This window comes from Pholis gunnellus, assembly GCF_910591455.1.
Source record: "Pholis gunnellus genome assembly, chromosome: 21".
NCBI classification, from domain to species: Eukaryota; Metazoa; Chordata; class Actinopteri; order Perciformes; family Pholidae; genus Pholis; species Pholis gunnellus.
In genome coordinates this window covers 2,249,875-2,266,110 of record NC_136548.1, presented here as the reverse complement: position 1 = coordinate 2,266,110, position 16,236 = coordinate 2,249,875, and the positions used below count along the sequence as shown (strand labels likewise).

The window sequence follows — 16,236 nt, the reverse complement described above, 5'->3', positions numbered from 1 at the left end:
AAATCACATCAGACAGAAGCTTCCATGTTGCTTGGCCACCGACTTGCTTTACTATTATAAAATGAAAAACAGTATTTGCCTGCATCCCTGTATACTACAGAAAGAAGAGCAATAAACTTATCACAGCAAAATCATTTCTGCATTTCCTTTTTTATTCATGTCTAATTCACAAGAAGCACACAATACAGGTTTTCAATATTTTCCATGGGAAGTTTATTTGTAACCCTCGATAAAGATACAATATAATATTCATTTCCCTTAATATCATATAATCTAATATGAACATTCTAGTAAATTGCAATTTACACAACATGTACCCTGGAGATTCATATTCACCAGTGGTAAGTTAGCTTCCTGGAGATGTATCCCATAATAAACAACAGATCTGGACACTGTTTGCAGTAACGGCTCCGTCTGTCGTGTGAAATGGACCTGTGGGTTATCTCACCATTTCACATTACAGATAGAAAAGCAGAGACTAGAGCTGACAGAACCCTCATTTAATCTACAGAGAGAAAACACTGCTCCTCCACCAGTTTGGCTGTAATGGTTTACGTCCTGAATAAGCCTCAAGTATTCAACAAGTCCCCAGACTCCCCGACACATCTCCATGATGGTGGCCATCTTCCAACATGGCTGACATCTGTAGCGGCCTATGGCATGGAACTCTCTTTTAAAATGTCGTGGGAAACTCCAGCAGATTCTACACTCAGCAGTTTAGAGTCATACTAGCACTAGTCAGCCTCTGAAAACAGGCACTTTGTCATGTCTGAGAAGATCGCCTGATGTCATCAGGATTATTCTTTTTGGTTTTGAAGCTTGATCCACATGAATGACCAAAAGTCAGGACACATCAGCCTTTGCTGCATAAATTTTGACTCTTTTTTTTTTTTTTTATCCGTCTGTTGCTAGACTCCTAACTTTATGAAAGTACTACACTCAAATTGCTAAAATTGCTCTTTAATAAGGCAATTCCTTTAATGTAGTGAAGATAAATGTACTACGGTGGGTAAAAAGCCAAACATAGTAATGTTGATCAAAACATGTATTGTTTCACATTAAACTTGACGAGTAACAATAATAGTAATACATCCATCTGACCATCAAGTCACGCTCTACCTCTTGCCTGGCTGATGTTGCATAGAATTACTTTACATTTTTAGTATTTGCTAAGTTCAAAAGAAAAGTCTGGCAATATTCAATAATACATTTATGGGATTTGTCGATAAAGAAGAAAACATAAATATTGCCATCCTTATTCGTTAAAGTAATTCATTACATTACAAGTCTCTACAGTGTCCCAGTTTTGAAGGACCACCATCCATACAAACAGTTTGGTTACTCTAACTTCCACTCTACTGGTAGACGTGGCTCTCTGAGAGGATCTCCATCGTCTCCCCTCCATCTGTCCTGGTACGGTAAACTGTCGTAGATCAGCCCCGGTGGAGAGAAACCGGTGAGGGAACGCATTCTGGGCTACGGAGATGCATCCTTAGTGAAATACGTGGTTTGGCGTGGGAAACATTCTATTATCAGTGCAAGCCAGAGAGACATGCTGAGTCCAGGGTGACCTGAAGGGTCAAAGCGCAGTAACCTGTGAGGAGAGATCTTCCTCCTCTCCTGACAGCACAGAAGTGGACATTTTGTCATTTAGCAGCATTTAAAGGTGTCATTGCTCTCAACAGGACACACGTGCCAGGACTTTGAAAAATGTAGTCACTACTGTCTGCCTTTATATGGCAGCATGGTGGATCTGTGATCAGTGTGGATGAGTAGTTTAACTGTACAGTGCTAAGGCAGGCTGCTGAGGAGCATTAGGACTCATTGTCAAACTGAAACATACAGACATTTCATTCTGCACCCAGACCTCCTTACTGTCTGCCAGGAACAGCAGATTAGAATGCACCATATACATACACATTAACATCAGTGAGAAGTTGTGTTGAATGTCTTCTGGGTTTAGGGATTTCTCTTTGACGCTTAGCTCTGTGACTGAAACGTGATGATAACACATGAAAGGTACAAACTGTGGCCATCAGATGTGATCATGTGTCAGGACACACTCACAGATTGCATATTGAAAAATCAGACAGAAGTAGAGCCACGCTACCGAATCCATGAGCTGCCCAGGGAGAAACACTATTGCATACTTATTCATTCACCATGAGAGAAGGTGCCCACACCAAACTGTGTGTGTGTGTGTGTGTGTGTGTGTGGACTGCAGGTCTATCAGCATACATCTGTACATGTCAACAGTTCAGAGGTGAACACACATATGCATACATACAGTCCACAGTGTACAATCCAATTGGTGGCTAATTTCACGAGTGTCCCTGTTCTACATCCTATTTGGTAGACTGTGTATATAGTGTACATTTGACATTGACTTGTTGGGAGGTGGAGGTTTGCTTACATTTATCATCTTATTGCACCGGGCAATGTGGAATTAGTTCCTTTGTTCTTTGGAACATGTGAATGAACAGGTGATCCTACATAACTCTTTGACGTCGAGCATTGCGTCACAAAGCTAAGTGTCCCTCCCACTCACTCCACCCCCAGCCTGACTCCATCAGTCCACGTACATAGGAGAGATGGGAGAGGTGGGGAACTGATCCAGGATGCGACATACGTAACTGGCGACGTCCACGAAATGCTCTTCATACATCAGAATGAAGGGACGTTTCTAGAGGAAGGACACAGTGAGCTTCAGGCTGATGTGAGACACAGAGGAGCTTTTTGGTTTCATAAAAACATTTGAGGGCTAATTATGTGTTGAAGTAGTTGCCAGGGAATACGATACATAACGCTACGTATATTTGACATAAACACAAATTATAGAGGCAGCAAAAAGATATAGAATATTTGCTTAATTTTAAAGCTGCATTGATTTAAAAAAATAAAATAAAAAACAACGGGAAAGCAAAAACAATGAGCTAACCTCTTTAATATTAGTCAGACACATTATTTCATTTGTTCCATTGTTTGCATAAAACTATTTAGTTAGTGCTGCTTTAAAAGGTTGAAAAGTCTGGTTCAGGAATTGAGGAATTGATTTCTTGACACACTGAAAAATACATAATGTTTCGTTAACGTGAACTATCCCCAAATAATAGTATGTCCCCCGTCTGTCCCATGGCTACAGTGTGTCAATAGTCTCCTTTAACTCGTAACTTGCATGGTATATAACATCTCCACAGTACACTCACTATCAAATCTATCCAGCTGTTTCAGAACCAGCACCATTACGACTACTTACACATGCTTCTCTTGATCTGAAGGACTGGTTTGTGAGACGGGTGTAAAAACTGAAGAACAGTCCAAGAACTTACCAGAAGCTCCTTGTACTTTGGCCGTTTTGATTCGTCCTTCGTAAGGCTGGACAGAGAGAGAAGACAGAATCTCCATCAGCATAGGGATACCAGACTCTGCTGCATTATGGACCCTTAAAACTGCTTTACAAATGTTTGTTTGTTTGGCTGCAGACTAATGAAGACCATAAGATGTGGTTGAAAGCTCTGGAAAAGCTACTAAAGCTAGTATTTCACACACTGATCAGAGATCAGCCTGTATGTATTCATGAGTGCTAATGGTGCTTACCATAGGTTAACAAAGTTGATGAACATGGGGGAGAACTGCCTCTCCTCTGAGTTGCTGAGGTGGGGAGGTTCACCTTTCACCACCTGTGTCAGCTGATCAAAAACACTGTTCCACTTGGGGTAGGGGAACCGTCCTGTGGCCAGCTCGTACTGAAAGCAAACACAGACTGTGATGGACTGGACTGTCCTCACTGCAACAGCTCTGTCCAGTCAAACTAGCTCAGACACAACTATGGGTTAGATTTCATGTTAAAGCTGACGACATCATTTGTCTCACCAGGGTGATTCCCAAGCTCCACACATCAGACCGGACATCATAGCCTTGTCTGGAAGCACTGGGGTCTATCCTTTCAGGCTGAAACACACACAAAAAGACACTCCGTAATACTGAGACGCTTCACTCAACCCACGGGACTGTGTTCTCCTTCCATGGAAAGAGCAAAGGTCAGGCTCAAACATGAGCAGGGCCCTCAACCTAAAGCCGGAACTGGAGCCTCACTGAGAGAACATTGGACCTGTATTGTATGGTCCGTCGCCATGGGAGCATTTACTTTGTAAATCTAAAACCATGGTATACTGGCGCATCAGAAACTCTACGTGAAGCCGATTGTTGTGATCGACCTAAACTCTCTAACACAGACTAAGTCCCCACCGTGTCCAGTGTGTCTGGGATGTGGACATGCTGCTGTAAGCTGCGTTTGATGTTGTGTGAAGCACACTACAGAAAACATTCCTGTTGTACAGACGGGTCAAACATTTGGTGTGGGAACATGAATGCATGCTTATTTTCAGTCGGTGAAAATACATTTGGATTTTAGTCTGTTTTTAGAAAGTGTCTTCCCCAACTATCTGGTTTTTTGCAAAATAAAATGAACGGTACCCTTTATTCATAAATGTGTAAATAAATTTAGCTCAAATTTGTATTTTCTAATTCTATTTTAGTTAACACTGTTTACGTCAATGTTAATATATAGAGATTCAGTCACAGTTGTCTCGTTTTTGTCATGAAAGAAAAAGGAAAAGTATTTTGTCACAGACAATTGATGTTATTTGGAATTTGTCAGCTGTTAATCTGTCTAAATGGCCATTATTTAAATGTAATTCCTTAATACACGATGATGTAAGGAAAGAGATTTATCAATTCGCTAAATCTTTTTTTATTCTCACTAGTTCTGAAGTGACTAAAAGGGGAAAGTCAGACGGCTCAGTATCCTGACATCTGAATGTCTGCCCGACACATTCAGCTCTCATCACTAAAGAAGCTTACCGCCATGTAAGGCCTGCAGCCTGCATCTCTGGTCTTGGCTATGGAGTCCACCAGCTGACCGCTGATGCCAAAATCACACAGCTTGATATTACCCATTCGGTCCATTAGAATGTTGGAAGGTTTGATGTCTAAAATGATAAGAAGAATTGGTGGTGAACACAGAAGTCATCCAAATGCCAATATCATTTTATTTTGGCATGTACCCAAAATTCCATAAAGATTGGATCTAAATTTAGATTATTTTACTGTCTGTACAACAATTTGAGAATAAGACTTACCTCTGTGAATTATTTTCAAGTTTTCTTTTAAGTGGTTCAGTGCTTTAACAGTCTGTTGAAGACAAAATCAATCACATCACCTCTGTTTCCAAGATATACATGGCATAAAAACTAAATGAACAAAGTGAATCATCCACTCACCGCTAATGTTATTTTGCCTAAAATATCCTCTGGAATGACGTCATCTAATGCACAGTATACATATTTGTAGAATTTGTCTAATGAGGTAGCCATAAGTTCCATACAAATCCAACAGTCCCCCTAAAACGAAGAGTCAACGGTTACAAAGACATGCGACAGGATTCACTGACTACATTCTATATCAGTGAATATTAACAGGCAGGCAGAGCATGGGACATGATGTGGTGCGTTTGAGGTCAGTGAACTGTAGTCAGACCTCTCTGAAGAGAGCGCCGTAGAACTGAACAATGTAGGGACAGTCACTACTCCTCATCACCACGTCTAGATCCATCAGCAGCTGCTTCTGCTCCTTCTCATCCACAGTGGAGCGAATCCTCTGAGACACAAACACACATTTACAGTTTGGTCTGCTCTTCCATACAAATACACAGGGCCATGAGTAATTAATCAATCTTAAATAGATGTCATCTTCAAGACCAAATACAAATGGGTCTTCTTGAGAGCAACGGTAACCGTCTGTGTGTTGAACTGAATCATTGCTCTTCTGGTTGAGATAAACTCAGCTACGGTGTGACTATCAGTGTAAGAGCCTATCAGCAGGTCACCTTGACAGCCATGATCTGGCCCGTGGGTTTGTGGACCATCTTGTTGACGGAGCCATACGCCCCGCGACCAATCTCCCCGAGGTCTCTCAGATCCTCTGCCGTAAAGTCACAATGCTGCTCCGCTGAGATCTTCAGCTTCCCCGACGACTCGATGCTGTGTGTCCGCAGACGCTCTCTGGAGGAGCACAGAGGACGGGATGAGACAGGATTGGACGAAGACATGTAAAACAGAGTACAGGAAGGGGAAGGAGGAGATAGAGAAAGAGCCACGGGAGGAACATGCATTATAGATTAATGTGGATATGATACATTTTTAGTATAACCCCAAGCGTCTGTGAATGTGAAACATTTAAAGGTTCCATGAATCAGCTTTTTAATCTGAGCTTTCTTATGTGATCGGACTCTTTGATGGGAGTGGAATTTTGGAGGGAGCCGATTTGAAAGTACAAAAGTAAGCTGGAAAAAGACAGAATTGACCCTTGGCTAAGCCCCGCCCCCCGCTGCTACTCCGTCAAGCTGTCGGAGCAACTTTACCACGGAGCGCACACTGTCACTAACTAACAAGTGATTTCAGAGAGAAGCAGACAAAAGGATCTCCAATATGGGTTTGAAGGATCTATCCAGGATGAAAACAGGTTTTAAAAAAATGAAGATAGAAGCTAAAGCTACAGATCACAGTGTAAAAAGTGAACTGACATTCAGTGTACCTTCAGTATCTAGCGTAGCATAGAAGTGCTACAGCTAGTTAATGATGTGCTATCGTACTCTGCAGTGGCGGCTGGCCAATAGAGCCCCTCCTTGAGCTACAAAAAAAAAAAAAAATGGAATGTACCCAGTAATATGTGTAAAATATGATATCTGCACAAAATGCTTTTCCTGCTCGTCCTCTCCACCTGTCTGCACGTCTCAGCAGCGCTGGGGCCGTGGAAAATTGGCCCAAAAGAGGCGGGTCTATGAAGCAGTTTAGCCAATTGCTGATTAAAGATATAAATGAGTGACATACAAAATAGCCAATCAGCGTCCTCAAATAGATTCAGATTGGGGCCAAATTGGTATTGCCCCGAGCTACGCGTCCTTGTCAGAGCTATTCTCGAGAGGCGCCATTTTGACGACATGACAATGGCGAGTGCGAGCACTTGCACTACTCTTCCAAGACCCGACCCTAACTCCATAAAATCTCTCCTACAAGACCCGTTTGAGAGGAGAACTTTGGTGGAGAAACAGGTAAAAGAGCTGATCCCAGATCAACCTGACTTCACAATCAGACAGCAGACTGGCGGGAAAGGGAAGCAGTACATGAAGCTTCTCTACTAGCTGTAGTAGACTGGATGCAGTCATGCTAACAACTTATTTAGCTTTTTAAAACAACGGGTACAGATCCAGCATGGACAGTTACGGGAGTGAGGGACATGAAGCACCGGCCTGAGAAAGTAAGATAACATGAGAACACCAGGACACACATGGAGAACTCCGTCTAGCTAGCCTTATTAGGCAAAGTGAACATCGCTACCCAGCTGGACGACACAGGATTGCGGTGAGGAAACACAATGAGGAGGTGGATAAAAACAGGCACATTCTATCCAAAATAATTGATTGTGTGAAGTTTTGTGGGGCTTTTGAGTTGGCTTGTGTGGGCATGATGAGACTGACTCTTCGGACAACCCTGGCATTTTTAGGGGATTGGTGGATTTTGTTGCCTCCCTAGACGGTGTGCTGGAGGAGCACCTTAAGACAGCTAGCGTTTTAAAGGCACGTCAAAGACAGTACAAAACGAGCTGTTGGACTGCATGCTGTCGGTTATGAAGGATTACATTCTGGAGGAAGGAAAGAGCGCTGATTTTATCGCCATTCAAGCAGATGAGACGACTGACATTTCCACCCACTGCCAGCTGGTGCTTGTGCTACGCTACATCGACGCCAACAGTAACGTCCAAGAGCGGTTTTTCGAGTACATTACCATCCAGAATGCAACTGCTGACACCATCGCTACAGCACTTATGGAGAGGCTGAGCACCATACTCCCAAATGGACAAAAGGCCAAACTTATCGCTCAAGCTTACGACGGGGCTGCTGTAATGAGGGGAGCCACTGGCGGAGTACAGCGTAAGAGATGCACTTATGACTTCTGGCGACTAGTAGTTCTCTTGAATACCTATGTTGAATAGACTTATTGTAAGTCGCTTTGGATAAAAGCGTCTGCTAAATGACTGATGTAATGTAATATTGGATGTCTACAAAAATGCTCACTACTCATGCAGCAGGCAGCATCACACATCCCCAGGATCCGCACTCTCTTTTCTGACCTTCGTGGATTTCTGCCTTCTTCTCCAGGTCACCCAAGCGAACCACCGTGCTTCACCAAGTGGTTGCGCATAGAACCTCCCAGAACCTCCCAGAACCTCTACGGTGGAACTTCGTGCTGTAAATACTGTGTACGAGCACAAGGATGACCTCCTAAAGTGTTTCCAGACCATCAGAGACTCTGGGAACTTTGATCCCCTAACTGTCAGAGAGGCAGGGGGCTTTGTGAGGATGCTTGAAGACGAGACTTTGTTTTATCCTGGCATTGTTCCACAAGATCATCCCAAATTTGGACATGCTATTCAACCAGATGCAGACCACACTACATCGACCATGTCTTCATTAAAGCACTTGTCCAGAGGTTCATAGACAGCATTCTAACGATCAGGTACAGTCAGGGCCATAAGTATTTGGACTATGACACCATTTTTCTAATTTAGCTTATTTACACAACTCCAATGGATTTGACACTAATCAGTCAATATGTGGTTGAAGTGTAGACTTTCAGCTTTAATTCAATGGATAAAACAAAAATATCACAATGACCGTTTAGGAATTACAGCCACCCACATTTTCAGAGGCTTTCAGAGTTCGCAACTTAAACTTTATTTTTTCCTCTCTGTGTGGGGACAGTGCATCTGACCAGCAGCACCAGCCCAAAAAGCAACGGAGGATGCTGGGAGCATGAGAACAGAGGCTGGCTACAGAGGTAAGTTGTGATGTAGTTGTCAAAACACACACACACACACACACACACACACACACACACACACACACACACACACACACACACACACACACACACACACACACACACACACACACACACACACACACACACACACACACACACACACACACACACACACACACATTACAGGAAGTAGTCAAATATTCAGCAACATAGTCGTCTGTCTCCTTGAAAAAGGAGGACAAGCTGGTAACTGACCTTCTGATACATTTTGATGATGTAGTTATAATTTCCCATCATCTAAAGTTCTTTGTGAGATTTTACATATATTGTATTTTTGAATTTTCTATTGTAATTGTTCATGACATATTACAAAAGAGGATGAATATTATGTATGTCTTATCTGTTTACTTTTTAAATAAATTATTATTTGCGAGTATCTATTAAACTGATTATGTGGTATGTTATAATATTTACAAATATTTTCAAAAGAATCCATCTCATATTCAGTGAACATTTGCCAGAATCGAACCAATCCCCTGTAGACCTTGTTTTGTTGGGGAAATCAATAAGGGGTTAAAGATCAGGAGAAGTAAACATATTGTAATGTGCAACTAGGAATAATGGTGTTAAAACCTTAGTAGTCATATACTTGACTTGGACATATGCATGTGTTCAATCAGAATCACTTTCATCAAAATAGCTTTATTGCAAATTTAAGCCGATGATGTATCTTTTACAGGTATGTGATCCCACCCTGATGCATGCCAAGGAGCGGTTCTCCTTCACCCAGCACCTCATCAGCACCACACTGTTGCATGGAGAGTTGTTCCCACAACAGTGTGAAGTTCCCTGATTCAGCGCTTGAAACCACAGTGGAGGCTTACCCCATGTTGAACCAGGCCAAGCTCAAAACAGAACTGTCCCTCATCTATGAGAACAGTGAGTTCCAGGCTTGCAGTGGTGCAGTGCCTATGTACCAGTTTTTCATGGAGAACAAACTTCAGAGCACCTTCACAAAGACTGTCAGTCTTCTCAAGATCCTCATCACCACACCCATGACCACAGCTGAATCCGAGAGGCGTTTCTCTACTTTGAAGAGGATCAAGACCTTCCTGAGAAACACTGACACAGGATCGCCTTAATGCTCTGGCTATGCTCTCCATGGAGAAGAAACTCGTCAGAGACATTCCTGACTTCAATAAGAAGGTTATTGAGAGGTTTGCCACTCAGAAGGACAGAAGAGCAAAATTCCTCTACAAATAATCTGTCAGAAAAACATGCAGGTTTCCTCAACAAACAAGGTTCATAGGGGCATCTCAATAAATAAACATGTTCTATTATATTATATATATATATATATATATGTGTGTGTTTTATATTATACGATATACATATTATATTATATTGAATATTATTATATGACATACACTCACCGGCCACTTTATTAGGCACACCTGTTCAATTGCTTGTTAACACAAATAGCTAATCAGCCAATCACAAGGCAGCAACTCAATGCATTTAGGCATCTAGACGTGGGGAAGATGACTTGCTGAAGTTCAAAGCGAGCATCAGAATGAGGAAGAAAGGGGATTTAAGTGACTTTGAACGTGGCGTGGTTGTTGGTGCCAGACGGGCTGGTCTGAGTATTTCAAACTGCTGATCTACTGGGATTTTCACGCACAACCATCTCTAGGGTTCACAGAGAACGGTCCGAAAAAGAGAAGCTATCCAGATACTATAGGCAGTTAACACTAACACACACACACACACACACACACACACACACACACACACACACACACACACACACACACACACACACACACACACACACACACACACACACACACACACACACGTTATATTATACACCATTTTAACATTTCAAATTGACAATTTGTATTTGCTCATTTTATATACTATTTATTTTCTCTTATTTATACACAAATAAAAATATCTATAGAAATTTCTAATATGTATTTTTCATGTGAAAATACATTTTTGACAAAAATGATCCATGATGTCAAGTTACTGAATCAGTAGGAACTGCTACTACTATCAGTATGAGCGGAGCACCAAGAGTGTTAGCGACAGGCTAGCAGCTCTTTAGTATCGAGTTGCCAACAAATATTATATATCTACATTATTAATAAAAATGAACACTGTTTTACAAAGTTGAGCTGCTGCATTAGGACGATGTTTTTAAAGACCAACTTAAAATCCCCTAAAAATCTGGAATTGTATAACTGTAAAATAATGGATCGTCATCATTTTCCAAAATTTGAGAAGACTTGTTCACCGGCCAACACGTATTGTCTAAAAGAAGAGAGATCCCATCATCAGCTGACTCTACTCACATGTGAGGGTTCTGGAAGGAGGGAGCCGTTGGATGGAGCGGGAGCCTGGAGGCTGGTTTCACCGGAGGGTTGGCGAAATTCAGCTTCAGAGCTTTACGTTTACCTGGCGGGACAAAGAGAGACACCGATCCAGATTCCCACAACATGCACACCACACTGTGGGTTCAGCCAGCTGGTGCACACAGTGTGATCTCACCCCGGTAACCTCTGTCTCTACACACTTGAGATAAGCCTTTCCATGTGTGCAATAAGCAATACTAAGACATCCAGGCCACAAAACGTTCATAGGACCCAGGTAACGGCACATTATTGTGCTTTGAACAGTTCAATCTGGCTAATAGGTCTGTTGAGAATGGGGAGGAGAAAACATGATTTTAGGATCCAGTCTATGACCTTTGGGTTATCTCAAGTTCTTGTCAGATCAGAGGAAGCACAAAATGCATTTTGAACACAAGCAAAGTTCCCACATGTACAGGGTTTCCCAATACGCAGATGCTGCACCAGTTCCTTTAGCTTGCCATGTCATCCAAACATTATCTTTATTGGAACTGTTGTGGATGTAAAAGAGCCTTGCTGCAGGATACTGTTATTGGAAACCCGGTTCACAACTTCACAGTTCCCTCAAGATATCAAAGTGACCCACAACTTAGATAGCACTTGATTCCAATTGAAGACTAGTGATCAGTGTCTGTCACCTGTAAGTGCCGATTATACTAACTGCTATGCAAAGAGCTGAGTTTAAGTGTTGGGTCGTCTTTGCCATGCCCTGTTCATCCAGCTCCTGAGTGCAAACGGATCCCTTAACCTTTAAGTCCCGGTGAAAATTAATCTCTCCCGACCTGCATCTGTGTCAGTTAATAGCAGTGAACAGTGGACAGATCCCCAACTACCAGAGCACCACACAGGCTGTTTCAATAGTATACAGTGGCTTCCTTTCATCCATGTTGTCCAATAGCATGATGATCACAATGACAACGCTGACCAATCACTAGTCAGCAGCTCGCCCAGTCGTCAGCCAATGGTTGAACAGAAACACAGAGGAGAGGAGACCACCTTAGACTACTGAGGTGTACCCACAAAGAGAGGAGGTCGGTGTGCTTTGTGTGCGAGTCTATTGCTTACTTTGGGACACTCCAGACAGGCTTATCTGAAACCCTGAAGTAAAGAAAACACATTTTACTACATTTTCTTAGGGCTTGATTACATGTGAGCGGCTCATTATTCATCAGTGCCAATGCTGAAAGTGGAATACAGGCAGGTTGCTTTGAATGGTGAGAGAAGGGTCTGGTTCAGTGCACTGCCATGCAACTGTACCTTGATGTGGTCCCATTGTATTCCCAGTGGAATGAGGGACAGACTAACCAGGTTTTGTTAATACTAGCCAAATAGCAGAATGTATTCAAATGACTATTTGATTGCTTTGTTTCCCCCTGACGATATCACTTTTACTATTTCACATCAAAAATAAGTGACGGCGAGGTAGACCGTGTCTGGAAGTCTCTTGTTTTCGTGGAATATGCCAGAGCTCAGTGGAGTATCACTGTTGACCACCGGTGTGCTGCTGCTGTTCCTCTGACGTAAGACATATTAACAGTGGGGCTGGGACCATACGCTTATCTCCAGATTCAATGTGTATCGGGATTTTTAAGTACTGCGATTCCACAAGTATCGTGATTCGATTTTACGATTTATTGGGATTTTTGATTACTTGTTTCCCACTACACCATGGGGAGAAGTTGTATTACACACTTCAGAAATTCTTACTCATTTCAGGGTTTTAGGACTCCTGTAGCACTCTGTGTGTTTCCTTACTTCACAGTATGTGTAGTGTTGGTATTCAAATGGAGGGTGCAGGTCATATCCCTGCAGATCTCAGACCGTCGGCTATTTGCAGCTATATCACATTCTTTTCATTGAAACGTCACGGTACTCAGAGTACTACAATAAAAGTAGTAACCTCAGTCTACCTCTGAATACACCAACATGAAGCGAATGAATTTGAATCATTTAAAAGATCTATAACAAAAATGTTATTTTAAAAAATGTAGATACTAAGTGAATCCTTTTTTCACAACCCTAAATGACACGCTAAATGGCACGCACCTCTACATGGACACATTCACTGCTGGTAACCACTGTTCCATTCCCATAGGCCACTTCTTACCCTAAAACATGGACATAAAGCCTATTGCCAATAGTCAAAGTGGCACACCACTAACAATGAGCTTAGCACTAACATGGGAGTGCCACACCACCTGTGGAAACTAGCCTCTATCTGTGGAACCAGTGGTGCCAGATCAAATACTCAGTTTCCGGCCCAATCACAAAATTCATCCAATTCAATACAAAACAGCCCAAATCATAACTTTGACAAAAACCCATGGAACACATTAAAACCATTACATATGCAATAGAAAACACATTGTAAGCATACAAAGCTTGATGTCTGCATCAAATAACCAAAGATAAAAAGTTAGATAAATAGGCTATCAAAACCCACAAATAGAGCAGTCAGACAACCAAATAGACCAATTGCCATGTCAACGTTAATCAAGCTAACATCAAGGTAGGTAGGTCCTCCGTTATCCCTAAGCATGATTGAATGTTGTATTCGTGTCTATCAAACAGTTCTCAAATTAAATGAGTCAATAATATGAGCCCCCACAATGAAGTTTATTGAATTCTTTATCTGATTTTGGCCATAAAATGACAGCTTGTTTGGTGACATTTTTTCCCCAATATTTTCAAAACCCGGCCAAATATTGACAAAAGCAGCCCATCACTATATTACCCAGCACAACTTAATCAAAAGTCACCCAATTGGGCGGAAACCAGGCCAATCTGGTGACAGTGAGGACCACGAGCTACAAGCTGTTTATCTGAACTGACTAAGACCAAAACAACCCATTAGTCACATAATGGAATAAGACTGGTTCATATAATAAGACTAGTTCATATAATAAGACTAGTTCATATAATGAACATTCCATCATCACTGGTGAAATGCGGTAATATTTGCAGGTGGAACATGACTGGACATGAACATGAGTGGACATGCCAGAAGCTAGAAGAACAGCAGCAGTACAGCAGAGGTTCACAGTGGCTAAAAAACACGTGTCACTAAAACTGCCACAGTTTGATATCACTCTCCCACAGGCCTGCTGATGCAGTGTCTCCTCATGGGGTCTGTCTACTGTGTCTACATCATAGACTGTAGAGAAGAACACATACGGTCTACGTAAGGTCATTAAAACATGCAAATTAAAAATGACATTTTCAAACAAAGATTTAAAGGATGATCAACAGAGGGAGATGGATAGGGAACATTTTCAGGAAAAGCTTTGCCAAGATAAGTGCTGATCAAACCCGATGTGAACACATAACCCCAACAGCAGACCAGTGAACAAGAAGCGGGAGTACCTGTTTCATTCTGACATCTCCAGCAGGTGTTGGTTTCTGTAAGGTTTAGAGCAAACATTTGATCGGAGTCACAAATACAACTCGCATTTGACCACTGGAGACATAACTGCACTGATGTTTGTTTGTTAGCTTACTGGTGCTAAAAGGCAATGTCGTCCGATAATGGATTCAGAGTGTGGACTCAGAGGCAGTTAGGTTGAAATGTAACGTCACATATTCAACTTTATAACATGTGTTTATAACTGAACAAACGGCAGACATTGTTACAGTACAGCAGCAGTGTTAAAGACTGACCTGTGTATTTCATGCTATCACATTATCTGACGAGCTGAAACGGTAACAACTTCCTGAACGAGAAGGACCTCCGTGACGGTGTCAAACGACGGAAGCAAATTCATCAACAACGTTTAAAAAAAGATGAATAGAATTACTAAATCCAACTCTAACTGTGTAATTTGTATCATGTCTTAGCCAGAGACAGCGGTGCAAACAGTGGCCTGGCTTAGGAGAGAGAAACCTGAAGTGTAGGCCTTGGTGCTAACGCTACTTTTAAGTTAGCAGCCAGGTGCTAATAATGTCGGTGAGGACACGTTCACTGAATGCGTCGTTACGATGTCAAACATGAGTGATTTGGGTTTTGTTTCGAAGGAGAATCGTGTGGGGCTGAAGGAATAAAGACACTTCCTAAAGGTCGGTCGGTTGTGCAGACAAACATCACTGCTAACCTGATAGCAGAGTAGGTTCATACTCAAGCTAAGCAAATCAAGCTAGAGCGTTAGCGGAAACTGCGCAATTCAGACTTCTAAATAAAAGCGTCAAATTATAGCTGTATGATAATACCACTGCTGTGTTCAAAATTACTCAAATCAAATGAAAAATACCACATGTAAATATTCAAATATTTAGGTTTTTCTATGTGTATCATGTCAGCCCTGTCTGAAATGTGTAAAACTAATGCCTGATCAATAATTAGCACTATCCAGTATTTGTCAACAAAATGCCACAGATGAAATGAGTGACCTCAAACACAAGTTTAACTGTGTTTATCCACAGACGCTAACTAGCTACATTTTCTAACAACAACTAAGAATGTCAAATTGCCAGCTCCATTTATAACACTTGATAGAATCAATCCAAAGTCCGAATTTTAAATTGACATCATTCATTTTATTTTAAAACGATAAAATGACGTCTTCACATTCCTAAACATTAACTAAATATGTAATAGTTTGTCCAATGGGCAACAACGCGAAACTTATTTTGAAAATTCGGACAGAAAAGCTGTACTCTGTCTGTGTCACTTGACTGTGGTCTTTTCTGTTTCTGGGAAGCTACAAGCTACCTTTTCCTACTAACTCCATAGTCTTCAGTAGGAACAGAAAAACGGTGAAGTAAAGAATACCTTGCATGCTGCTGCTGTGTGTCTGCTGGTGAAAATGGTGCGACGTGGATCCTCCAATGTTGCTGTTGTTGCTGGAGCTTGTGGAGTTGCTGTCAGGACTGGGAGTCGCCATTGTTGTGTTGGATTCCGGCAGCAGCGCTCAGGCTGCAATGCAGAGAGAAACTTCGCCCTCTCT

General features: G+C 41.8%; 1 protein-coding gene across 3 annotated transcripts; it reads right to left on the bottom strand.

Annotated features, from left to right (window-relative positions):
* Window positions 1–141: 141 nt before the first annotated feature.
* map2k4b (mitogen-activated protein kinase kinase 4b) lies at window positions 142–16,190 on the bottom strand. 3 transcript variants are annotated; one of them, XM_079182506.1, is made up of 13 exons: window positions 16,062–16,190; window positions 14,660–14,695; window positions 12,362–12,394; window positions 11,240–11,342; window positions 5,888–6,062; window positions 5,539–5,658; window positions 5,283–5,402; window positions 5,142–5,193; window positions 4,864–4,991; window positions 3,874–3,951; window positions 3,598–3,746; window positions 3,330–3,375; window positions 142–2,683 (listed from the first exon to the last, which is right to left on the bottom strand). In XM_079182506.1, exons 1-13 carry the CDS (start codon window positions 16,171–16,173, stop codon window positions 2,570–2,572), a joined length of 1,266 nt encoding a protein of 421 aa, XP_079038632.1. In that variant the 5' UTR covers window positions 16,174–16,190; the 3' UTR covers window positions 142–2,569. The 3 variants fall into 3 exon arrangements, with proteins under 3 accessions (XP_079038632.1, XP_079038633.1, XP_079038634.1); XM_079182507.1 differs by lacking the exon at window positions 12,362–12,394; XM_079182508.1 differs by lacking the exons at window positions 12,362–12,394; window positions 14,660–14,695 and having other exon boundaries at window positions 16,062–16,177.
* Window positions 16,191–16,236: the final 46 nt, after the last annotated feature.

Bases quoted from the DNA above. Each gene is read 5' to 3' on its own strand.
- map2k4b (XM_079182506.1), bottom strand. From the start codon at position 16,173: ATGGCGACTCCCAGTCCTGACAGCAACTCCACAAGCTCCAGCAACAAC. The intron at 12,395-14,659 runs GTACTCCCGCTT...TCTTTACTTCAG, and splicing joins GAGATGTCAGAATGAAACAG to GGTTTCAGATAAGCCTGTCT. The intron at 3,747-3,873 runs GTGAGACAAATG...GTTTGCTTTCAG, and splicing joins GGAGCTTGGGAATCACCCTG to TACGAGCTGGCCACAGGACG.